Genomic DNA, 26,014 nt, shown 5'->3' with positions numbered 1-26,014 from the left:
AAGAATTTTAAAAAAACATGGAAGCAAATGAAAATGAAAACACAACAGTTCAAAACCTTTAGGATGCAGCAAAGGCAGCCCTAAGAGGGAAAAATATAGCAATATAGACCTTTTTCAAGAAACAAAATCTCGAATACACAACCTAACCTTACACCTAAAGCCTAAATCCAGCAGGAGAACAGAAATAATAAAGATCAGAGCAGAAATCAATGATAGAGAAATCAAAAACATTGTAGACCACATGAACAAAACTAGGAGCTGGTTCTTTAAAAGAATTAATAATATTGATAAACCCCTAACGAGACTTATCAAATATAAAAGAGAAAGGACCCAAATTAAAATTATGAATGAAGGAGGAGAGCTCACAGCCAACACCGAATAAATACAAACAATTATAAGAGAATATTATGAGCAATTATATGCCAACAAATTAGACAATGTGGAAGATATGGATAAATTCCTAGAAACTTATAAACTACTAAGACTGACAGAGAAGAAATAGAAAACCTGAATAAACGTATAACCAGAAAGAAAATTGAATCAGTAATCAAAAATCTCTGAACAAAGAGTCCAGGGCCAAATGTCTTCCCAAAGGAGATCTACCAAACATTTAAAGAAGAATTAATACCTATTTTTCTGAAACTGTTTCAAAAAAAAAGAGAAATGGACAAAAACTTCCAAACTCATTCCATAAGGCCAACACTACCATGATCCCAAAACCAGACAAAGACCCCACTAGAAAGGAGATTTGCAGCCAATATCCATGATGAACAAAGATGCAAAAATTCTCACCAAGATATTAGCCAATAGGTCCAACAGTACATTAACAGGATTTAACCACAATCAAGTGGGATTTACTCCTGGGCTGCAAGGGTGGTTGAACATCTGCAAGTCAATTGATGTGATACACCACATTGATGAAAGAAAGAACTATATGATTCTCTCAATAGATGCAGAAAAAGCATCTGACAAAATACAACATCCTTTCTTGATTTAAAAACCTCCTCCATGTAGGGATAGAGGGAACATACCTCAATATCATGAAAGTCATATACAGAAAACTTTCCACAGCACACATCATCCACAATGGGGGAAAAACAGAGCTTTTCCAATAAGGTCAGGGACATGACAGGAATGTCTACTCTCACTACTGTTATTTAACATAATACTGCAAGTTCCAGCCTCAGCAATCAGACAACAAAAAGAAATAAAGGGATCCAAATCAACAAAGAAGAAGTCAAACTTTCACTCTCTGCAGACAAAATGATACCCTATGTAGAAAACTCTAAAGACTCCACCCAAAAATTGGTAAAACTGATAGAGGAATTCAGCAAAGTCACAGGATATAAAATCAATCGATAGAACTCAGTTGCATTTCTATACACTAACAACGAGGCAGAAGAAAGATAAAGCAAGAAATCAATCCCACTTACAATTGCACCAAAAACCATAGGATACCTAGATACAAACCTAACCAAAGAGCTAAAAGATCTGTACTCTGAAAACTATACAATGCTTGCGAAAGAAACTGAGGAAGACAAAAAGAAATGGAAAAACGTTCCAGCTCATGGATTAAGGGAACAAATATTGTTAAATGTCTACACCACCCAAAACAATCTACACATTAAATGCAATCCCTATCAAAAGACCACCAACATTTTTCAGAGCTGGAACAAACAATTCTAAAATTTGTATGGAACCAGAAAAGACCCTAAACAGCCAGAGTAATGATGGAAAAGAAAACCAAGGCTGGAGACATCACAATTCTGGACTTCAAGCTCTATTACAAAGCTGTAATAATTAAGACAGTATGACACTGGCACAAAAACAGACATGTAGATCAACAGAACAGAATAGAGAACCCAGAAATGGACCCAAAACTATATGGTCAACTCATCTTCGACAAAACAGGAAAGAACATTCAACGGAAAAAAGATAGTCTCTTCAACAAATGGTGTTGGGAAAATTGCAGAAGAATAAAACTGGACCACTTTCTTATACCACACACAAAAATAAAACTCAAAATGGATGAAAAACCTAAATGTGACACAGGAATCCATCATGGGATATAGGACATAGAAATCCTAAAGGAGAATTCAGGCAACAACCTCTTCGACCTTGGCCACAGCAACTTCTTGCTAGACAGGTCTCCAAATGTAAGGGAAACAAAAGCAAATATGAACTATTAAGACTTCATCAGGATAAAAAGCTTTTGTGCAGCAAAGGAAACAGTCAAAACTAAAAGGCAATCTAAGGAATGGGAGAAGATGTTGACTTATCAGACAAAGGGCTAATATCCAAAATATATAAAGAACTTATCAATCCCAACATCCAAAAAAAAAAAAAAAAAAATCCAGGCAAGAAATGGGCAGAAGACATGAACAGACATTTCTCCAAAGAAGACATACAAATGGCCAAGAGACACATGAAAAGATGCTCAACAGCACTCGGCATCAGGGAAATAGAAATCAAAACCACACTGAGATAGCATTTCACACCTGAGAGAATGGCTAAAACGAACAACTCAGGAGATGACAGATGTTGGCAAGGGTATGGAGAAAGGGGAACCCTCTTACACTACTGGCAGAAATGCAAACTGGTGCAGCCACTCTGAAAACAATATGGAGATTCCTCAAAAAGTTAAAAATGGAAGTACCCTATGACCAAGCAGTTGCACTACTAGGTATTTATCCAAAGGATACAAACATAGTGATTCAAAGGGGCATCTGTACCCCTATGTTTATAGCAGCAATGTCCACAATAAACCAAAATATGGAAAGAGCCCAAATGTCCACTTATTTATGAGTAGATAAAGATGTGGTATATATCCACACATATATCTATGAATGGATAAAGATGTGGTATACACACACACACACACACACACACACACACACACACACACACATAGGAATATTACTCAGCCATCAAAAAGAATGAAATCTTCAGGAGCACCTGGGTGGCTCAGTGGAGTAGGGGGTCTGTCTTCGTCTCAGGTCCTGATTCTAGTGTCCTGGGATCAAGTCCCAAGCTGGGTTCCCTGTCCTGCAGGAAAACTACTTCTCCCTCTCCCTCTGCCTGTCGTTCCCCCTGTTCATTCCCTCTCTCTCAAATAAAAAGTTTTAAAAATCTTTTTAAAAAAATGAATGAAATCTTGCCACTTGCAACAACCTGGATGGAACCAGAGGGTATTATGCTAAGCAAAATAATTCAGTCAAAGAAAGACAAATACCAGGTGATTTTACCCGTCTATGGAATTTAAGAAACAAAACAGATGAACATAGTGGAAGGAAAGAAAAATAAAAGAAGACAAAAACAGAGAGGGAAGCAAACCATAAGAGACTCTTAACTACAGGAAATAAACTGAGGGTTGCTGGAGGGGATATTAAGTGCGGGGATGGAGTAGTTTGGTGATGGGCATTAAGGAGGGAACATGATGTAATGAGCACTGAGCAACTGATGAATCACTAAATTCTAACCCTGAAACTAATACTATAGTATACATTAACTAGATGGAATTTAAATAAAAAATTTCTATGAGTCTACCTTAACAAACAGTAATTCTTTATAAATAGGAATGTGAAGTAAGAACAAACAGAATTGATAAAAACAGGTAATATTTAACCTCTGTGGATCTTCCACTTTTTTCCAAGTGTCAGGGAGATGCTTAGCCAGATCCATCATATTCTCAGAGATTGATGTCAGTTGTTTCTTCACATCACTAGGTAGCATTTCCTCCTCTGGACAAAAAGAATCAATGTTAATTTTCAAACCACAATGCAGAGAGATTTATTTAGTCATTTATTTAAACAGTGTTAGGGTTCCATTTTCATTTTCTTTCCTTAAGCAAATTCCAGCAAAAGGACTTCTTTATTCTACCTCCGTATCACCTCAGTCACTTTACTTCCCTTTCAGATTTTTGCTACTTGAATTTTAGAATAAATTCCAAATGATCTACATTCATACACATTACAACCAGCAGTTAACAATCTAGACTGAAGAAGGCAGAAATGAGAATCTGAACCCAACTACACTATCTCAAAATCAGAACAGATTTCTGCAGGCTCTTACTTATGAAACAGAGTTCAGTAAACATAACCTGAGCCAACAGCCAAGCCTCACTTCCCTTCTCATCAATCATGACCAAAATAAAATGCAAACCTTTCTAATCAGCGATCATCTTCCAAACTCTCAACTTCATTCTGTCTGGCACATCCTTGTCCATCAACACCACGCCTGCCTGCCTTCCTCGAACCCTTCTCCTGCTTAGAGTTTCTTAGAGCTCATCACCATTTTCTCTTGTCCTCAAAAGTCCAGCTCCGCTGAAGCATGTGACATGTCCCATCTGCTATTCCTGATTGCTGAACACTTCGATCTCAAAATCACATTCTTTCATTCATTGAAGATTTCACTGCCTGGTTCACCGTTTTTCCCTTCACTGCTACTCCTGTGATAATTCCACCTAAAATTGTGGCCTTTTCAGTGCTTTGATCCTTCCATTTCCAACAATCTTTTCCTCAACTGACCTCAGCCACCCATTCCTAGACATTTGACCTTATAATTGCCAATAAAGTCACTACTTCCAAACTTAAATGGTAAGCATTCCACCCGCCCTCGGAACACCCGCATGCTGGCTTGCCTTCCAGGATGCCCTCCCCAACACAGCTATTCTTTCACACTTTCAGGATCGAATCCACTGATCCCAGCATCTTTTCCATACATCTTATTCTTCCCAATCCCACTCCCCACCATGTCTTTTTTTCCTTTCTTGCCCATATTATAATAATCATTCCCTTGTAGGACTCTGACATCTTTTGCTCCTTCCTCCCTCCACGGTACTTTTTTTTTTTTTTTTTTTTTTTTATTTGTCAGAGAGAGAGAGAGCGAGAGTGAGCACAAGTAGATAGAGTGGCAGGCAGAGGCAGAGGGAGAAGCAGGCTCCCTGCCGAGCAAGGAGCCCGATGTGGGACTCGATCCCAGGACTCTGGGATCATGACCCGAGCTGAAGGCAGCCGCTTAACCAACTGAGCCACCCAGGCGTCCCTCCACGGTACTTTTTATCTAGGAAAACCCCTACTCTAATTAATCCCAGCTTTTTTACCTACTTGATGCCTATATTCATAGAGCTGACTATAACTGAAGATAAAACACAGCCAAGATGACTCAGCTTGCTTTAAATTCATGACACAGATCTCAAAGGAACCCTCGGTAGACTGTTAAATATTCTGTATTTCCCACTTTTCTACTATCAAGATGACTATTTCATACCTCTTTCTTTCTCTCCAAGCTTCTAACATCTGCTTGCTCCTTTTACTCAAGGAACAACTTCACCCCTCATAACACTAAGAAAATAGAAAAAGAAAACTATCTCATCTTCCCACCCCCCCAATCTGCTAATTAGTCTGTACTCACAGAACTACTCTTATTTACAGCAAAATTCCATGAAAGAGTTGTCCACACCGCACAGTCTCAAATTTTCTACTCCCATTTTCCCCTAAGCCTTTGCCTCCACCAGCACGGCATGGCTGCTTTGGGAAAGGTTATCCCGTGACCTCCACACTGTCAAATCTAATTATCAGGTCTAGTTCCTCATCTCCCTCAGATTCTCAGCTATTTGAAAGAGCTGATAATTCCTTCCTCCTTAAAACAGGTTCTTCCTGCAGCTTCTGGACACAACACCTCTTGACACTCTGTCTTCCACCACCACCCCTTCTTGGACCTTCTCCACTGCACTTTCCTCCTCTCCCTGATCTCTAAATGTCGGTATGCCCTCAACATCTCAATACTTGGACCTCCTCTGTTCTTTATTCCAGTCACTGCCTCTTTCATCTCATCTCCTTTCACTGCTTTAACTGCCGTCTGTATCTTGATGTTTCCCAAAGTTACATCTCCAATCTCAACCTTCCCCCTGAACTCCAGAATCACATTTCCAACTGCGATATCTGCCTGGATATCAATAAGCACCTAAAATTGAGCATATCCAAAACTGAAATCTAGATTTTTCTCACCCAATCCCCCCTTTCCCATAACCTTTCCACCATAACTGATCCTTCCATTAACTCAGCTGATCCCACCAAAATATGTTTATTGTCCTCTCAGTCTCTGGATCTTACTCCTACGGAGAATTCATTGGCAAATCCTTCACAATTTATACCTTCAAAACATATACACATTCTACCCACTTCTTACCATCTCTACTGCTACCAGCCTAATCCAAACAATTGTCATCTCCTGCTGGGACTACTAGAGTAGCCTAATAGACTTCCCTGCCTAAACACTTGCTCTTTTATAGCAGCCAAAAAAAAAAAAAAAAAACCTTTTGAATTAAAATTTAATCATGTCATTTTCCTGCTCCAAACTCTCTAAGGGTTTCCCATCACTCTACTTTGTATTTATCGTGATTAATAAAATATGAAGCCATAGTCACCACCTCTAAGGCCCTAAATGATCCATCTGGCCCAAGCTCCTTTTCTAGCCTCATTTCTTCCCACTCCGACCCTTACTCATTTAGGCTCAGTTCTCCTCACTGTTCCTCAAATAAAGCAAGCAATCACCCTCAGACACTTCGTTCTTTCCCCGATGCCTGTTACATTCTTCCCTCAGATATTCACGTGGCTCCTTCGCGTACTCTGTGAAATGAAGTGAAGGTGCTTGGTCTCCTGTGTTCAGTGCACTTTCCCCCACAGCTGAAACTGTGTGTGATTCATAATAAACATCCAACAAATATGTCATATGCATGAATGAATATCCCCTTACAAACCAATCTTCTAAAGAAGAAGTTTTTTATACATGCTTCCTCACATCCCTTGGATCTAGTAACTTCTCTAATCATGTTAGTATGACTTCTACTCACACCACCCCACGACCCCCTCTTGCTCTGCTTCTAGCACCTCCATTTCCCAAAGCCTGTGACCCTTCTCTTCTTTTTTTTTGTTTTTTTAAAGATTTTATTTATTTGATAGAAAGAGACACAGCAAGAGAGGGAACACAAAGCATGCCAAACAGAGAGCCCAATGCGGACTCTAACCCAGGATCCTGGGATCACGACCCGAGTTGAAGGCCACCCAGGTGCCACAACCCTTTTCCGTTTTAATAGCACATGCCCCAAATAACCACTCTCCCCCTGAGAACACTCTTTTGTCACCCAGTACACCAAAGCTGCTAGAGTCAAAGGTTACAAATGGTTGTCGCCTTGCCAAAACTGATGATTAATTCTAAATCCTCAGTTTCTCAAACTCAGCAGGACTTGAAACAGGTTGATAACTCCCACGTAAAGCATGCCTCTTCACTTGGCTTTCTGCCCACCATATCTCCTAATTTCCTTCTACGCCAGTGCTAGACAACTCCTTTGTCATCCCTTCCACCTTGCAAAGACAAACTACTAAGAGTTCCTCAAAATTCTTAGTCCCAGTTCTTTACCTCTAACTAAAGCTGTCCTCTGAGCTACGGCCTGGATATCTGAGTCCCACCTGGCCCCTTCTACCTTGCTGACAGCCTTCCCTCCTTTAACATATCTAAAATCAACAGTGACCCCCTCGGCTCCAAAGCTTGCTCTTTTTCATCAGTGGTTTTCACCCGTTGTTTGTGGCAGCAACAGAGGAATGATCCTTGACAAATGGCTCTCATCAGCACACCAAATTCTGCTGACTCTACTGCTCTATTAAATGTATTTTGAATCTATCCCCTTCTCTCCATTCTCAATACAACCATCCAAGCCGGGTCACCACCGCCTCTCCCTTGGATTGCTCTCAAGGCCTCCTAACAAGCCTTCCCACTGTGACCCTTGCCCTGTTACAATCCATTTTCTACTCTACAGCCCAAGTTATTCCTTTTTTCTTTTTCTTTCAATATAATTCATGTCACTCCTGTGTTTAAACCCCCTAATACCTCTTAGGAGGAAATTAAACTCCTCACGTAAACATGGCCTATCTGCTTTCCTTGTTCTGCGTCTCTGTCCTGCACTCCATCATATTTAACTGTTCACCACACTGAACTACTTTCAGTTGCCTATCTATCCTACAATCTCTTTTTGTGCCGGCTATTTCCTGTGCCTATGACACTTTTCCTTTATTCTTCCACTACCTAACTCTTGTTCCTATTTCAGGTCTCACCTTAAACATCACTTTCTCCAGGAAATACTGCAATACTTCCAAATATGCATCAGATGGCTCTCCTATGTGCTAACCACAGCGCCTTGTTTTCCCACATCATGAGACTCATCTCCCTGTAGCCATGCCTCCTTTGTTCATCTCTATATCCCCTACAAACCTGTAGATTTCCCTCTCAGGAAGCAGATCATGAGTATCTTGTTCATTACTGTATCCCCATATCATAAAGTCCTCAACAATTTTTAATAAATGAGTAAGTGTGTTTTTATCTACTATATTGTTCAGTGTTTATTGGCTACCATCCTAGAGTAAGCTAATATTTTAACAAGAAGAAACAATATGTGAATATCCTTTTACTTCCTGATGTTATAATCCACTTTAATTCTTTAGTAAGAAGAAAAAACACAATTTTATAACTAAAAGTGGACATTTGAATACATCATGTATAAATACACCAGGGAAATTAAACAACAGTGAGGCTGATACCTCTGGCTTCCTAACAGGGAGGAAGGAAGGGAGGGAAGGGGAAAAAAAAGAAGAGTGGTAATGTTTGTTACAATTCACTAAGATCCTAGTCAATGTACCTCACTTCAGATGTCAAAATATATTCACACATATAATGCAATAAAGAATAAAAGTGAGTGTCAAACAATGCAGTACTGAAATGACAGGTACACAGATACCAGGACTTCTAGTAGCGACTTATAAACATATGGTCCTTCAGTGAGATATCTTAAACATTTCCTTAGAAGCATTTTAATCAGAGACAAAATTGTAAGTATAGCCCTAGAAGTAATTCTGCAAACCACAGATTCAGAAAACCATGAATCCCTCTGTTGAGTTGAATTCTGTTATGACTTAAATAAGTTCTATATTATTCTCCAGATTAGCTTCAAAAACATATCATCTGCTCAATTTAAGCAAGATAATTTCTAGCCACAGTACCTTTGGCTATAGAGAGTCAGCAAGCTCTCATCAGAAGTGACTTTCCAGGGAAAGAAAGAACACCCAAGGAGTCTTCTACCTTACTAGATAAAGAAGGAGGGTCTATTACAAAGGACATGAATCCCTTCTTAATGGCAATCAAAAAGGGTACAACATAATTTTATATGAGGAGGTCACACCTTATCTTTAAGCTTATTTATAAAATCACTGATTTAATTAACATCTTAACAAACACAATTATTTAAAATCTCCAAAACAAGCTATAAGAATAGGAATAACAACTCTATACAGATCAATACAGGTGCTCATAATAGTCTGTCCCTTAGTGCTCACTATTCTATGCACTAGATATGGGGCTATCATCTATATTCCAAGCATGGGGAAACATGTAAATCTCAAGTCACATGGCAGGGGTTTGATTTCTGTCACAGGAAGAACCCATGCTCTTTCACTCTACTGTGTAGAGTGTGTAGCTATCACTGACCTATTGAGGCATATGAGAAAAGCATGGAAGTGGAACAAAGTGGCCATACTTTTTGGAGGAAAACAGCAATTATCTTACCCTAGAAAAAATTTAGAAATTCAAACCAGGACACTATAAAGTAACTTGTACATTTTAAATATTTATAGCAAGGATGTAATAATCTCCAGACTGGGAGATAACTGGTTGTGTCACTGATGTTATCAAACCCACAAAGCCCCAACCAAAGAAGCCTAATGAAAAGCTATGTGACAAAGCAGTAATAAGTCCTCCTCTGCCACGAGTAATGTGCCTGAAACTCCAATCTTGGGCCACAGAGATCTCACACCCTAATGTCAACATGGTTCAGACACTCAAGGAGTTGGAATACTAAACAGTTAGCACATGCGTGAATACTGACTTTTGGAGATAAACCTCACAAGAGAGTAAATTCAAATTTTATCTTTTATTTTTAGAGCACCACATACCTTTTTTATTTATAGCAAACCTTTGCACAGCATCACCTAAAATCTCTAATTTTTGATAAATGATGAAACCAGCCTATTAAAAAAAAAAAGCAGAAAAGTGAAAAGAGTATGCTAAAGGTAATCAAAATAAGGCTTTATGTCCCATCTTTAGAAAAATCAACTGTGACTCCCAAAGCACCCAAAAGGATGCATTCAACTTATTATGTTACACAAAGATCTATGGCTTCATTAAATCACCATACCAATTTCGAGAGTGGGTAAAATAAGCTACTTGTGCCTTAAAAGTTTTACATTTTTATCTTTTAATATTCAATATTCTAAGGAGTTATCCAAATCAAATAACTTATAAATGGGACTCCAACAAAATACAATCAAGTACGAGAATTGTGTTTTGGCGACACATATCTACTCCCCTGTATCTCATTAAATCAGCTGTGAATGTCGGCTTAACGAACAGCCCTCCTTTCATGCACGGTTAACAGGAACAACCAAATCACACTGATTTTTCATGAATAAAAATATTACAGAACTTGCACAAGTTCTCAACAAGTTCTATGATTTTTTTTTAACAGAATGCAAAGGAAAATTATCACCCTATTTCCTGACAAGATTGAATTTTTTTGTTTTGAAAAAAAGGAGTTTCCAGACCTAAAAATAGATGTGAAAAGGGAAACAGCAAGATATTCATTTAAAAATGAAAGTATAAATTAAGGAAAAAGAAATCCACAGGGACATAAAATGTATTTCCTAGCAAAAAACAAACCGAGAAATAAATAATGCTATACATTAAGCCCAAATTTCAGTATGTATGAATATGTAAATATGAAAATACAACTGACTAACAGCAGTGGAAAGCTAAATTTGGAGGTAATTTTCCTAAATTTTTAGCATATTTTAAATGTAAATATAAGAAATAATGCCAGTCTCAATATAGGAACTATAATTATTTTTATTCTGAAGTTGCTTATAAATCAAATACATCATCAATATCATTTGTGTTTGCTCAGCCTGTGTTTACTAGCTATCCATGTTTTCAGAGAGATTATATTGATTACATAGAAATTAGACATTATTTTGGCTTCATGACAATAAAAAATACTAGCAGTGAATAACCCATTGATTGGTACTTGCCAATTAATATTGAGAATTATCAGTTTCACTGTCTTCTTAAGCATGTTTAATGCCAACCTAATTTAAAATATTGGAGTTATTACAACAAAAGTTTTCTAAAGTAATTTATTATAAGTTTAAAAAAGCACATCAGAGTTTAAAGATCTTTGATACATACATATGCATCAGTGGCTGCATACAGTTTCTGATCCTCAGTGAGAGGAAAGTCACTCCAATTGCTACAGCGGATAGACCTGTCTTTCAGAAGCTGTTTGCCGAAGAGATGTTTAACCAAACCATTCAGGCTCCAGATCTCTGTACATTTCAGCTGGAAGTAAAGAAAAATCAATACCGCAAAGAAGTATTTCTATTTTCAGATATTTCTAAATACCAGTAAATGCCCATGCCACAAATAAAGCTAGAAATGTTATACCAAAATATATGGCAGAGTTAGTCCTTAATAAATTTTCCAAATAGTGTAATATTAGTTTCGGGTGTCCCGACATGGTGATTCAACACTTCCACACAACACCCAGGGCTCATCACAACAAGTACATGCCTTATGTCTACCTTTCATTGGCAACATCTGTCAGCTCCACAAAATTCTTCAAATCGATGTCAAAGTCACATAGAAGCTTCCGCTGATCTCCTTTGATTCCCACACCTGCTTTTTTAATTGCTTCATTTTCAAGCAACATTTTTAATCCCTGAGGAAAAACTGTAACATTTTATTATTATTTCCATAGGTTCTATCAAGTATTACTGATTTATTTTCTACTTCTTATACATGCTATGTTTATATTTAAATTTATTTTATGTTAAGATTAAATTCAGAAACACATTCACCTTGAGTATTTCTTTTTTTTTTTTTAAGATTTTATTTATTTATTTGAGAGAGTACAGAGGGAGAGGGAGAAGCAGACTCCCTGCTGATCAGAGAGCCTGATGTGGGGTTCAATCCCAGATCCCTGAGATCATGACCCAAGCCAAAGGCAGACGCTTAACCAACTGAGCCACCCAGGCGCTGCCACCCTGAGCATTTCTTTTCTTTCCTTAAGCGAAGTCCTGACTGATAAATGACAAGAAAAACAACTGGTTTGACTACTTTCTCTGCTAACATTAACAATATATTCCTGATCATTTAGCCCCTCTAAACTTCACTTCTCTACTGTCTAAACCAGGAATAATAACAATACCTGATGGAGACGTTGTAAAAATAAATAAAACAGGGATATGAATGAATCAGGTCGAACATGAATACTTCAATAAATGTAAGGTGATGAGAAAAGCACCAGCTATTTCAAAAGCTTAATTTTGTAGGGATAAGGTTGACATAATACAACTATCAACCATATAAAAATGAAACAAAGAGATACTAACCTGACATAGAAGAAATATGAAACAAGTAACATTTGCTCTCTGACACACATAACTGAATCAGTGCAACTCTGCTCTGTTTCCCTTTACTGTACGCTGGTGGCCATTCCATGTCAAATCCTACCACACCTCCAGTACACAGATCCGTGCTAAAGGGGAAAAATACAGTGCAGATGAGCTACATTAGTATTTTAACTTCTGTATAACTTCTGCATTCCAAAAATTAAAAGACAAGTCATATATGGTAGAAGATATCTATGATACAAATACCTGATAATGAACAGCCAGAAAATATTAAAAATTCCTTGAAAAGTTCGTAAGAAAAAAAAAACAGATAATCCAGTAAAAAGGAGGAGGAGGAGGAGCGGGAAGAGGAGGAAAAGGAGCACAGTATCAAGTACTGAGAAAGATACCTACCTGCTCAAACACTAGTGAATGTAAATTGGTAAAATCCTTTTAAAAAAGGCTTTGATAATATTTAGCTGAAGATGTATAAACACTATGACCCAGAAGTTTTTTCTCGTAAATATATCAAACTCTCAGATGCGTACAGCCAGACAGATGTTTAAGAATGTTCACTGCAGGGGCACCAGGGTGGCCCAGTTGGTTAGGCATCCAACTCTTGATTTCAGCTCAGGTCATGATCTCAGCATCCTGGGTCCGGCCATGCATCAGGCTCTGTGCTCATCAGGGAGTCTGCCTGAGGTTTCTCTCTCCTCTCCCTTTGCCCCTCCCCCACTCACACTTGCTCCCATGTACGCTCTCTCATGTTCTCTCACTCTCTCCAAATCTTTAAAAAAAATAATAATTTGCTTTAAAAAAAAAGAATGTTCATTGTAATACTGTTCTTTTTGACAAAAATGGAAACTGCATTTCCATCAACAAAAGAATGGGCAAATTGTGGCATATGGAAACAATTAAATATTATATAAAAATTAAAATAGAACTACATATACCAAAAAGGAAAAATTCTCAAAAAAACATAAAATGTTGAGTGGAAAACACAAGTGGCAGAATATACATATAGTTTGATAGCATTTTTTAAAGTTTTTAAATGGGCAATATAACAGCATATGGTATTTGAGGATATAAAAGTATGGATATAATAAAAAACATGTGAGGGAATGTTAAACACTGAACTCATGCTAAAGTTATCTCAGAGGGCTGCAGAGGGAAGAATCAGAATGGACATACCTGGGGATTCAGCTGTATTTTACCATACCACTTCTTAAGATTTAAAGAAAATGGATATTAAGATTTGCTAAAGTGAGGATTTTGTTATATTATTTTCTATTTTTGTTTATGTTTGCCTATTTTATAATTTTTAAAAATTAAAAATGTATATCACAAAAGAATCTCAATTTCCGCTTTGGGCCAAGATGGTAAGACATATCTTTCCTCTATGAACAAACAGAAAATTGGACAAAATAGGTACAGACACTGAACGATAGGCAATACAGGACTGTGCTCTCTGAGGGAAAGAAAACCATGGGGGAGCCCTACCACTGCCCCCACTTTCTACCTGGAACACTTTCCAGACAACAGAACAGGGAGAAGTCAAAGCAGAGCACTGAGTTAGGGAGACAGGGTTCCCAGCCAGAGAGGCTGAGGGAGCTAGAAGTTGTTTCTGGAGAGGTGGGAGCTAGGCAAGAAAGAGGCTGAACACAGACCAACCAGGGAACCATCGGATGAACAATTCCTAGGGCTTACTTACATGTAGGGAAGAGGCATTAAAGTTCTGAAAAGTGGCCTTAGAGAGTCTTGTTGATCGCCTGGGGCAGTCAGCAAAGACTCCAGGGCCACACCTTATTATTATAGGGCTAAATTACTCCCAGAGTAAAGACGCCTATCAATCTGCCCTAATAAATCTTAAAAATAATGGCTCAAAAGGTAAAAGCTGATCTTCAGGTAATTTAACTTCCTGACAGAGCGAAGCTCTTTTCTTTGAAGAAAAACAAGCAAACCCAACAGTCAGCAAGGTAAAATCACATGTCCAATCAAAACTGCGGGCATTAGGAAAAAAAACAGAAAATGCGACCCCTAACCAGGATAAACATCATTTCATATAAAAAATCAGTAAAATAATGGAATTAATAGACAAGCACACTGAAACCACCACTATAAATATGCTGAATATGTTCAAATATTTAAAAGAAAACATGAATATGAGAGCCAAACTGGAAGATACTTCCTAAAAAGAAACAAATAGAACTTCTAGAGAAGGAAAAAAGAATAAGGGGGGGGTACTAAAGAAATTTTTTAAATCTGTTGAGACTAGAAACCCACAGGTCTGAAAAGGTCAATGAACCCCCCAAGCAGGATGAAGACAAACCACACTACACAACGTGACATCATAATCAAATTGCTGAAAACCTGTGATAGCAAAAATCTTTAAGCCAGCCAGTGGGGGGGTAAGAAAAAAAAGCCTGCCTATCATAATGCACACAGAATTCATCAGAACTACATTCCTCAAATCACTTATGCTTATTGCCTTTACATATGACATGCTATGGCCCTGACAAAGGTAGAGTTAATATATAATCATAACTGACAGATTTTACCTTCTCTGTGAGACAAATTTTGTTCTATATAAAGAGACCCAATAGCGGGGCCAGTTAACTAGGAGTGAGGACACTTGAATACTATTTCTAGAATTCATCTACCACCAGGAGATCATAATAGCTTAACTTAACTCTGTATCTTTTAACCATTGCAATGTACAACAGTTTAAAAAAAACAAACAGGTATAATAACTTCAAAGAAGATCTGAATGAATTCCTTCCTTCTTCTTCTCCTTGTAAATGCTTAAGAACCTTAGATTGCATTATTGCATAATCCTAATTTAACAGGGCAATTTTAAAAAATACTAACAGTCATTTCTAATGTTCTTCTTAGGAATCATTTGCTATAACTGTTGCAAACTAAACGCAACAGAGCTGATCACAACCATTATTCACTACTAATTTGCTATTTTAATGAAATATAAAAGGGACATTGGAGGTTGAATAATTCTTACATTTTTTTTTGCCCTACATTGGTGAAATAAACAATGTGTTTAAGTATTAAAGTACTGAAAGTAACAAAAAATTAGCTAATAGAAAGGATTATGAACATGTACATTATACATTTAATCCAGTGATTTTAAGATTTTTAAACGTAAAATTAGAACTTGTCAAATGATATTCTACATGTAGAAATGATTATCTATAGAACACACATTAACTGTAAAATTCAATCTACTTACAGATATTGTCATAATAGTTATCTTCTAAGGGTTCAAATTCAAATGAAACTAGAAAATTCAAATCTCTTACCTAATATCTTCTGATAGAAAAGAACAATCACTAGCTTCATAACTATAAACAATTGATCCAGTGAATTCTAAGAAAGGGAGGTCATCTTCAAAAACACTCTTCTGAATAGATGCCTTGAGTTAAATAAAATTTCAAAAAGGCACAAATAAAGTTCACATTAAATAAGAGATATTCACGGAAAAAATACAGTTCAATGGAGCATTCAAATCATGGTTCAAGTTTTATCAACTAACATTTTACAGACTAATGAAGTCATAAGGACAATGTAGCAAAAATAAAGCTATCCACTATAAAATTATTTTTCTAAAAAGTTATTTACAAACTTCTACTCCTATTTTCATAAGAGTTAATTTTTTTCTGTAATTATATTAGCATTCTAGATGTAATAATGTTGCCTTAAGTTGCTGAAGAATGGCTGGTAGATCTTGTATCTATGAAAACTTAAACATGCTTACCCACAAAAATTCACCAAAGTAAATACCTTTCTAAATTGACTAAATTAGAACAAACTAATAAGGTCAACCCTACACAGCAAGAAAAAAGGTAAAATACAGAGTAAGAATTCCCATTATGTAAACCCCATTAAAATTTAGTCCCATTCACCCAATAAATGACTAAGTTGTGGTTCAATCACACAAGAGCTATTCTAACTTTAATGTTGACCTGAAGTTTAACAAGTGAAGACTGACTGATTTTATAGTCAAATGTACACTAAATTTCCCATTAACGAATAACTGGTGAACTGCATACCTTTCCTTCTACTGCAGGACAGGTCTCATTCTGCCCAGACATCCATTCAGGAAGCTTCCGCTGCTGTAGAGTTGTTTCCAACTTTTTTTCATTCATCTTTAATAGGCTCCAGTTGCAAAATCCAAAACACAATTACTCTGTGAATAAATACAGTGCAATCTTTGGAAAAAAAAAAAAAAAACTCAAAGAGTCCTATGGATACTACTGAGGAACCAAACATGCAAATTTAAAGTTACAGCATTTGGCCCACCTTTAGGTTTTAAGAGCTAGAATTGCAAAACAAAAGGAAACAGATATAATATGCTGGATCTAATAATTATATAATCAGTAATATTTCTTCTTTTTAAAATAAGTGAGCCAATTTAATTGAGTTCTAAGGTTCTAGTAGTTTCAAAATCCTATCATTTTATGACTTTGATCCTTTCAAAGAATAATCTTTATCTCATCACCAATGACAATCCTTGAGTGTGTAAATTCTTACAGATTTTGACATCTTTAATTTTCTTATCATCTGTCCTAAGATCTAAGTAAACTCAGCAAACTGTTGGACTTGTTCACAAGTCTACTTGAAAAATGAATTTTTAGACAGAGAACAGCTTTTCTATATTAAGGGTTTTCTTTTATTAAGCTCTTGGCCTAGTAAGTGAACAAGTTTCCCTAAGAATAAGAGTTTCACAGAGGATATTTTTAAAAATCTGTTACTAGCTGTGAGGGCTCTTCTCAATGTAAACCACACGTAAAAAATGGTTATAGAAAACACAATGAATAGGAGAACCATGACAAACTCTTTTTGTTAATGGCAAATGGATCCATACCCTAGCGTGACCTAACACACTAAACTGAAGCAGTTTTAATTTCTTAATAAAATCTTTCCAACTCCAACCTTAGTTCCTATTATCTCAAATTGCGAGTAAAGGAGCAGCAGTTTTAAATATATACCTGAAGATTCTTATGATGAAACATGTTAATATGAAATAATCACAGCAACTACTTATGATTTAGGATAATCTGTTATCCCTATTGGTACTTAGCAATATAAACCCAGAAGAAATTACACAGTATCAGCAGGTATCCATTTTAATTGCTCATTTTCTCAAGCATAAAGCCCCAAAACTGAGAATACTGATAATTTATAAAGGAAATTTTTTTAAGGAAATTTTTAAAAGATTACTCTAGCAAAATTTTCTATATAAAACCAACTCTACCACTCTTATGCATTGGGAAGAAAGGGTTAAAAACAGGCTAGTAATTTACTCTCCTTACTGGGGAGAGGAAATGAAAGACTTCAACCAGGGATCCCAGTAATAACACTCACGATCTCAAACCAGATGGTAGCCTTGTAAAACTACAATGATATTTACTAGCAGAAAAACACCAAAGAGTACCTATCTAGAAAATGCCATTCACAAGATACAGCTCAACTATCTCGACTGCTCATCACAAATGAGCCTGGAATTCAGAATTTATTAATTTATGGCTGAAAAATGGGGAGTAGTCAAGTAAGCTGTGTCATTAAAACAATATAAAATAGAGGCATTCCAAAACCAACACAACTTCCTTTGTGCAATTTTTTTTTCCCCCACATTGCTCAAAACTATTCTGTTAATCTAAAACCATAACATGTCCTATTGCAAAAGAAAAGGACATTTTTGGAATCCGTGTCTGACAGTCTGGGGATCCTCCAAAAAAAGAATACGCCATCTGCACTTGGTGCTTGCTTGTATTCTTTGAATCATTAGCAAAGTTTGGCGTTGGGTAAGATCTATGATTCACTGAATCAGAATGGACAACTCAAGTTTGGGTGTTACCATTTACATTATATTGGTAAGATAATATATGTAAAATATATGTTTTTATAGTCATCTTACAAAACATTTTACAAATGTTAGTAGTTATTAATACGTTTATATGTGTCACAAATTCAAAACTCTTAACAGGAGAGTTAAAATTTGATCCCAAAGTGTAGTTTTTATATATGCTCTGTTCTTGATCTTAAAATATTATTTTTATGAAGCTGGAAAACAAGTTTTGGCTATACACAAAGTAGATAATTTGCAAAACTGCCAGAAAATTGTGGTTTCTGCAAATAATAGACAACTCTATAAAAACACTATAAAATCTTAGTATTTTTTTACGTAATTCATTCACACTGCCAAAACAGAAATAAACTTCAGTAACTCTTCCCTGAAGCCACCTATAACACTAAAATCATTTTAATTTGAAATGCTTAGTTTTCAGATGTAAAATACTCTCTTTCGCACACAAAATTCTGTCTAGATGCTTCCAGGCAAAGAATTTGAAAGTAAACTTGTTTACGGACCTAACATCTTCGTCAAATTTACTTAGATCTCAAGACAGATAAAAAAGCACACAGAAAATTAAGGTTGTAGAATAATATGCAACAAGGAAATTCTTCAAGATACAGGAGGATTTGATCAAATAAAGGTTACTCTCAGAAGGGATCCAAGTCATTGAATGATAGAATTTTTCATTTATATATTTAGCTGTTGTGCTGTTGAGTATAAACAACTTTGACATGTCTTTTTCTAAAATCAAGACTCATCATTTCGTAACACTTTATCTCATACCATTAAAAGATCTTAAATTCCTCTTTGAAATAAATACAGATGGTCCCTGACTAACAATGGTTTGACTTGGGATTTTTCAACATTACAATAGTGCAAAAGCAATACACATTCACTAGCAACCACAGATTTTGAACTTGGATCTTTTCTTGTGCTAGTCCTATGTGGTACGACCTTCGGTGGTGATGCTGGGCAGCAGCCTGGAGCCACAGCTCCTGGCAACCATTCTGTAACCATGCAACCATTCTGGTTTTCACTTTCAGTATAAGATCTAATAAATTACATGAGATGCTCAATACTTTATTATAAAATAGTCTTTCTGTCAGATGATTTTAGCCAACTGTAGACTAACTTAAGTGTTCTGAGGACACTTATGGTCAGCTAGGCTAAGCTATCATGTTCAGGAGGCTAGGTATGAAATACATTTTCAACTTTCGATGGTCTATCTGGGAAGTCGTAAGTCAAATAAGATTTGTAATATACTTTGATTTGCACTGGTTTGGACTTTCCTGGAATCATCCTGCCTATCTACCCACCATTATCTGCTACTTTTCAGTCTTGATCATTTTTTTAAAGGCTACCTTTAAACATTATACACCTGGGATTTTTATTATTTTTTTATTTTTCAATTTTTTGTTTTGAATAATCCCATTGAACATGTCTCTCAATAGCGTAATTCATCTCATTGCATTTAGTGTAAGAACATGAGTTTTCTCTCTCATTTTACTTTGATTAGTATTTACCTTACTTTCTTCAGTTTTCTTACTTTTTTTCATTTTTTCCTGATTGGCTGAAATTATCATCCATTCTCTTTTTCCATTATCAATGACAATATGTCAATTTTTTTCCATCCAACTATTACCATACTATCTCAGCAAAATAATACAACAATATCCCTTCCCCATCCTGACCCTACATTTGCACTGTCCTGTTTTTTACTTTCCACCCTTCTAATTACTGTTTTTTGCTGATATGGTTTTGGCTACAGCCTGTCAGTCTTCTTAGTACTACTCTTTTATTTCAACAATCCTTACTATTTTCCAAAAATTTATTTTATAAATTTCAATATCTATTTTAATATAAATGTATTTATAAATTTTAAAAATATAGTGTTTACTATAGTTTCCTCTTCCCTTCATCTCACCCCTCTTGAATCTTTGTTCTGACTCAACTGTTTAGAGAACTCTAAATTATTTTCATCAAGTAGAATATGAAGGTAATAAACTCTGATTCCCTGCATATGTGAAAATGTATTTCTTCAATAGATAAAATGATGTGTTTGTTGGCTGAGTAAAACAGTCCCTCAGTTGTCTATAGCTATTCGCTTACTGTCTTCTATCTTTTGATGCTGCAAGTAAGAAATTCATTGTTTCTCTGATGCTTTTTCTATCGTGAGTCATCTATTTCCCATCTGGGAACTTGAAAGACTTTCAAGGATGTTTAGATTTTAAGGAGCCTAAGTGTAAATTCTATTCTCCTTGGGATCAGTGAGTCCTTGGAAAGGGCTCCTTTCCAAGTCTTTTTCTTAAGATCAGAAAACTTTCCCCTCAATATGGGTTGAATTGCATCCCTCCTCAAAAAAAAAAAAAAAAAAGAAGTGTCAGAGTCCTAACTTCCAGTACTTCAGCATGTGACTCTTTATTTGGAAAAAGTCATTACAGAAGTAATCAAATTTAAACAAGGTTATTACAGTGGTCTCTAATCCAAACCGAATGGTGGCCTTACAAAAAGGGGAAATATGGACACAGAGATGTCTCAGGCATGCACTGAGAGAAGATGTTGTGAAGAAACACATAGAGGAAAAAAGAGCCATCTACAAGCCATGAAGAGGTCTAAAACAGATCCTTCCCCCACAACCCTCAGAAGAAAACAACTCCACCAACAATTTGATTTCAGACTTCTGGCTTCCAAAACGATGAGACAATAAATTTCTGTTTAATCATGGAGTATGCAGCACTTAACTGTGGCACCTGCAGCAAACTAATATACCCCTATTTTTAGTTTAGTTATTAATTGCCACTATCTCTTCCCTTTTTTCCTTCTACATTTATTCACATGCTGATGAATTTCTTCCTGCCTGGATTTCTCCTCCTAGACTCTATTTTTTCCTTCCTGACTACCATCTCTTGAATTTTGTTCTTTGTATTTTAAGACACTCCTTACACTTGACTTCCAAGATGCTAATTTCACTCCCAATGGTGATAGTCCTTTTCAGTTTGTCTACTGAATTTTTATAATGTTAAGATCTTGATTGTTAGTTCCAAAAAGTTTCCTTATGCTCTAGTTGAGTCTCTCTAAATATGCTTATTATTTCTTTCTTTTGTAGGTTATAATCTAGTCCAAATATCTCTTTCAATAAAAGTCTCCTATTCTGGGTGTTCTTTGGTCTTCTTTCCACTGATGCTGGCTTCCTTAGTTGGACCATTATTTTCCTTTGCCTATAAACTCTATTTATCATCAGCAGTCATCTGCTCTTAGGATCCCTCAGGAACCTGAGAACAGGACAAAAACTGTTAAGTCTTCCAATGACGTATTAGGAAGCAATTTCTCTATTAACAGGTCTCCCAAATTGTAATCTCAAGACCTAGACCACCAGCACGCTGAGCTCATCAATACAACTCATCTGGAAGTGTTCTAAGACAGGAAAGATGAAGCAGGTATCCCAGGACCAGTTGTTCAGTTCACTCAACAAATACCTATTTCATTTTCAGCCATATTTGTTCTACCACAGTAATGCTATTGAGTATTTTATTTAGGGAATTATGTTTCAGGTCCTTTCTTATCCTGCTATTTTCCTTTCAATACACTTTCAATTTCCTTTTTCTCTTTTTCAAATTTTCAAATTTAAATTTAAAATTTAATTCAAATTTAAATTCTAGTTAGTTAACATATTATGTAATATTGGTTTCAGGAGTAGAATTTAGTGATTCATCACTTACCTACAATACCCAGTGCTCATCATAACAAGTGCCCTCCTTAATACCTGTCACCCATTTATCCCCTCCCCCCCACCCACCTCCCTCCATCAATCCTCTTCAGGGGTTTTTTTTTGGTTTGTTTTTTGCTTGTTTTTTCTCTTTGGTTCTTTTATTAACACATTTCCTGCTGAATCCACTGGTAATACTTAAAAGACTTTTAGGGTTTCATTGTTTAGAAATTATTTTTTAAAGATTTTATTTATGTGACAGAGAGACTATAAACAAGGGGACTAGCAGAGAGAGAAGGAGAAGCAGGCTCCCCGTTGAGCAGGGAGCCCTACCCTGGACTGGATCCTGGAACCCTGGGAAGGCAGAAGCTTTACTGACTGAGCCACCCAGGCACCACTAGAAATTATTTTTTATCAAGGGTCAACTACTCAGCTAAGTAAGCTTGATAGCTGTTGATTTTTCTCAAATACATGATGATTCTCAGTGCCCACTTCATTTATAAATGAAAGTCTATACCAGGAGTCTACAACATTCCTCAACTTGATGGCACATTCAGAAAATGAAAATATTTTTATAGCATACTGGAAAGGCGATCTGAGAGTGTGCATATGACATCTTGTAAAAATTGCGTATCTTCATTGTAAAATTAAACTTTTTAAACAAAAAACTAAGTTGTTTGGATAAACATAACTTTTGCATATTAGGCTTTCTACTTAAAATGAGTACATACAACTCCTGATTAAAACATTTTAACATTTTCTTAATATTCTATATAGTCACCATCACAGGGAAGCTTTATTAGCACAAGTGGTAGCAAATGGCAGAAGAGGAGGCTTTACTCTAAAAGGCTAAAAACTTCTTTTTAACAATTAACCAGCATTCCAACAACTCGACCTCTTTAAATTCTACTTCAAGAATGCTGAAGTTCTTTAAATCTAACAGCTTCTCCTTTTCTTCTATTGAAAACTATGTTAATTCCTTCTGATGATATAAATAAGTTTTGAATACAAATGAATTTTTTATATCAAGTATTTCAATATAGTGTGCTAAAGCTCTGTCATAAGCATACACTGAATTTGCTCAAGTATTATTAATCCATTCTTAGGATTCAAGTGATACCAATTATATGTCACTTCTAAAACTATTTTAACTTCATTCTCCCAAAGCTGAATTATTACTCTGAATCCATAAACTTTGTCAGTACATGTTAATATATTTTTCCACATAATCACTGCACTTTCAAATTAATTCAGGTGCTCAAAATGTCCATTAAGAATACTGTTTATTGAAGCCAATAAGTAAGTATACTTCAACAAATCTGTAAAGTAAGAACCATTCATATGGAATAATTTGAAATTTTCTTTTAGCTTATAAATCTTCCTTTAGACTGTCAATACACTTCATTACTGAAATAGCCAACCACATTTCTTTACCTAAAGCTGAAAAGAAGGTAGGTACTATAGTAGCTTAGACTTCATTAGGTTCACCATTTTTATGACTTCATTTAACGTGGAGCTCAGAACTACAGGCAATTTTTAATATATAGGAACTTCTCTGTGAACAAGACAACTTATTACTTAGAATATCAGGGTTTTTTTAAATATATTGAACTAAATGTACAGCCTAAACCCGATTATTACCAGTCCCAAACTTCCACTGTTTCCATAATATCTTGTATGTTTCAAGATATTTCCTTTGAATACTTCAGTTTTGAAGCTTCTTTGCCAAGCAAATAATGTCCTTTCAAGCATTTTTCTTCAAGGATTCTTAGAGCTTTCTGAGGCCCATTATCAACATTTATCAACAGATATGGATTCATATCTACAATGAACACCTTTTCACTAAATAATCTGAATTAGTACTGTCTTCTTCTATGTCTTTGACAAATCTTGAACATATCTTCTAACAAAATAATTGAAAATGGCAACTTTTTCATTTCCTTTGCCTTACGGATCCCAAACACAGCATTCCATACAGACAGGAAAAAAGAGCAAATTTGGCAAACTAGTGAAATACAGGCTTTACTAACCGAGCAATCCTGTATCTGGTTTCTTGAGCTCAATCTGATGATCACAATCTCTTAAAAGAATTTTGTTCTACAGGCACCTGCGTGGCACAGTGGGTTAAGCATCTATCTTCAGCTTAGGTCCTGGTCCCAGGGTTCTGAGAAGGAGCCCTGAATATGGCTCCCTGCTCAGTGGGGAGTCTGCTTCTCCTTCTCCCTCTCCTTCCATCTCTCCCCACCCAGCTCATGCTCTCTCCCTCTCTCAAATAAATAAATAAAATTTTTTAAAAAAGAATTTTATTTTGTGTTCAAAGATGATTTCAAAAGTTCATACTTTTTTTTAGTAAAATAGCTGTTTTATGAAAAGGTATTAGAGTATTTTTTTTTATTTGTATTTATTTGACAGAGAGAGATCACAAGTAGGCAGAGAGGCAGACAGAGAAAGAGAAGGGAGGAAGCAGGCTCCCCGCGGAGCAAAGAGCCCGATGCGGAGCTCGATCCCAGGACTCCGGGATCATGACCTGAGCCGAAGGCACAGGCTTTAACCCACTGAGCCACCCAGGCGCCCCAATACTAGAGTATTTTGTTTGACACCCTTATTTCATTTGATTTAGCCTATAAAGAATTATGGAGGGGCACCTGGGTGGCTCAGTGGGTTAAGCCTCTGCCTTCGGTTCGGGTCATGATCTCAGGGTCCTGGGATCGAGTCCCATGTCGGGCTCTCTGCTCGGCAGGGAGCCTGCTTCCCTTCCTCTCTCTCTGCCTGCCTCTCTGCCTACTTGTGATCTCTCTCTGTCAAATAAATAAATAAAATCTTTAAAAAAAAAAAAAAAGAATTATGGAAACGTCATATAATTGAGATAATTCTTTACTTTAGAGCCTAATTATTGGTGAAATATTTAGTGTTATATTTAACTCACACATCAGATGACTTTACAGCTTTTACCAATAAATTAGAGATTAAAGTGGGAAAGTAAATATCTGCAGAAATTAAATTTATTTGAATATAAAATAGTTAAAAAATAAAGTGCTTGAAATATTGTAAGTCCTTCATTCCTTGGGAAATGCTTCTTGCCAATTTTTTAGTCTAAATTCTTTTTTTTTAAACAAATCTTATCCCAAAAAACTTCTTGAATGAAAAAGACTAAACAAAAACAGTGTACTGAAATATTTTCAGTTCTTTAATAATTTAAATTTTTAAAGTAAGCAAAATACACTTGTAATCAAAATATTTTTAAATGAGGTTCTGAAGATACAAAGGCCTATATTTCCCTTATTAAAATCAATGGAATTGTATTATGTTCAATTATTGATTATTTTTAGATAAGCACTATATATAAATTCTAAATATAAATTCTAAAAACAAACATATTGTGAAATTCTATCATAATCAGGGTTTGACAAATTGTCACATCAAAAGGCCATAATAAATAAATAATTAAAAGTTACATAACAAGCAAGAAAATAAACAAAATTCATTGTTTTCTGTTAGAAAATACTGATAAGAATTAGCTAACAATCATGCTCTTTTCTGTTAGCAGTAAAATAATTATGAAAATTAAGACAAAAATGAAAGAATTTTGGGGTGCCTGGGTGGCCCAGTGGGTTAAGCATCCGACTATTAATCTCAGCTCAGGTCTTGATCTCAGGGTTTTGAGTACAAGCCCCACATGGAGCCTACTTGAAAAAAAGAAAGAAAGAAAGAAGGAAAGAAAGAACGAATGAGCTTATGTATACACATACAACTTTCCCAATTATTAAATAATATACACATACAAAATGAAAATAATAATTAAATAGTAAATTATTTAACAGGAAAGTCAGGTGGAAGGGCTACATAATACAGCCACAGAACAACCCTGTCTGACCATGTTTCCTATGCACAACCATCCAGGTTACTGTATTGTGGATAGAAGTTTCTGTGACTTAACCTGCATGACGGGCC

At 36.0% G+C, this 26,014-nt stretch overlaps 1 protein-coding gene across 6 annotated transcripts in view; it reads right to left on the bottom strand.

Annotated features, from left to right (window-relative positions):
• The window catches only part of WRN (WRN RecQ like helicase), a 142,982-nt gene that overhangs the window by 94,805 nt on the left and 22,163 nt on the right, over positions 1-26,014 (bottom strand). For 4 of the 6 annotated variants that reach the window (XM_047716851.1, XM_047716837.1, XM_047716860.1 and 1 more), the window contains exons 3-9: positions 16,553-16,689; positions 15,803-15,915; positions 12,492-12,637; positions 11,683-11,829; positions 11,290-11,441; positions 10,002-10,074; positions 3,626-3,740 (exon numbers count right to left, since the gene is read on the bottom strand). In XM_047716851.1, coding sequence (XP_047572807.1) covers positions 3,626-3,740; positions 10,002-10,074; positions 11,290-11,441; positions 11,683-11,829; positions 12,492-12,637; positions 15,803-15,915; positions 16,553-16,648 — 842 coding nt within the window. In that variant the 5' untranslated portion in view covers positions 16,649-16,689. Of the gene's footprint in view, positions 1-3,625; positions 3,741-10,001; positions 10,075-11,289; positions 11,442-11,682; positions 11,830-12,491; positions 12,638-15,802; positions 15,916-16,552; positions 16,712-26,014 lie in introns of those variants that run through there. The other 2 variants (XM_047716844.1, XM_047716878.1) reach the window with 2 other exon arrangements.

The sequence above is a fragment of the Lutra lutra genome, chromosome 2, assembly GCF_902655055.1.
Source record: "Lutra lutra chromosome 2, mLutLut1.2, whole genome shotgun sequence".
Taxonomy (NCBI): Eukaryota; Metazoa; Chordata; class Mammalia; order Carnivora; family Mustelidae; genus Lutra; species Lutra lutra.
Note: the sequence above shows the minus strand (reverse complement) of the source record. Positions and strands in the feature narration are given on the sequence as shown.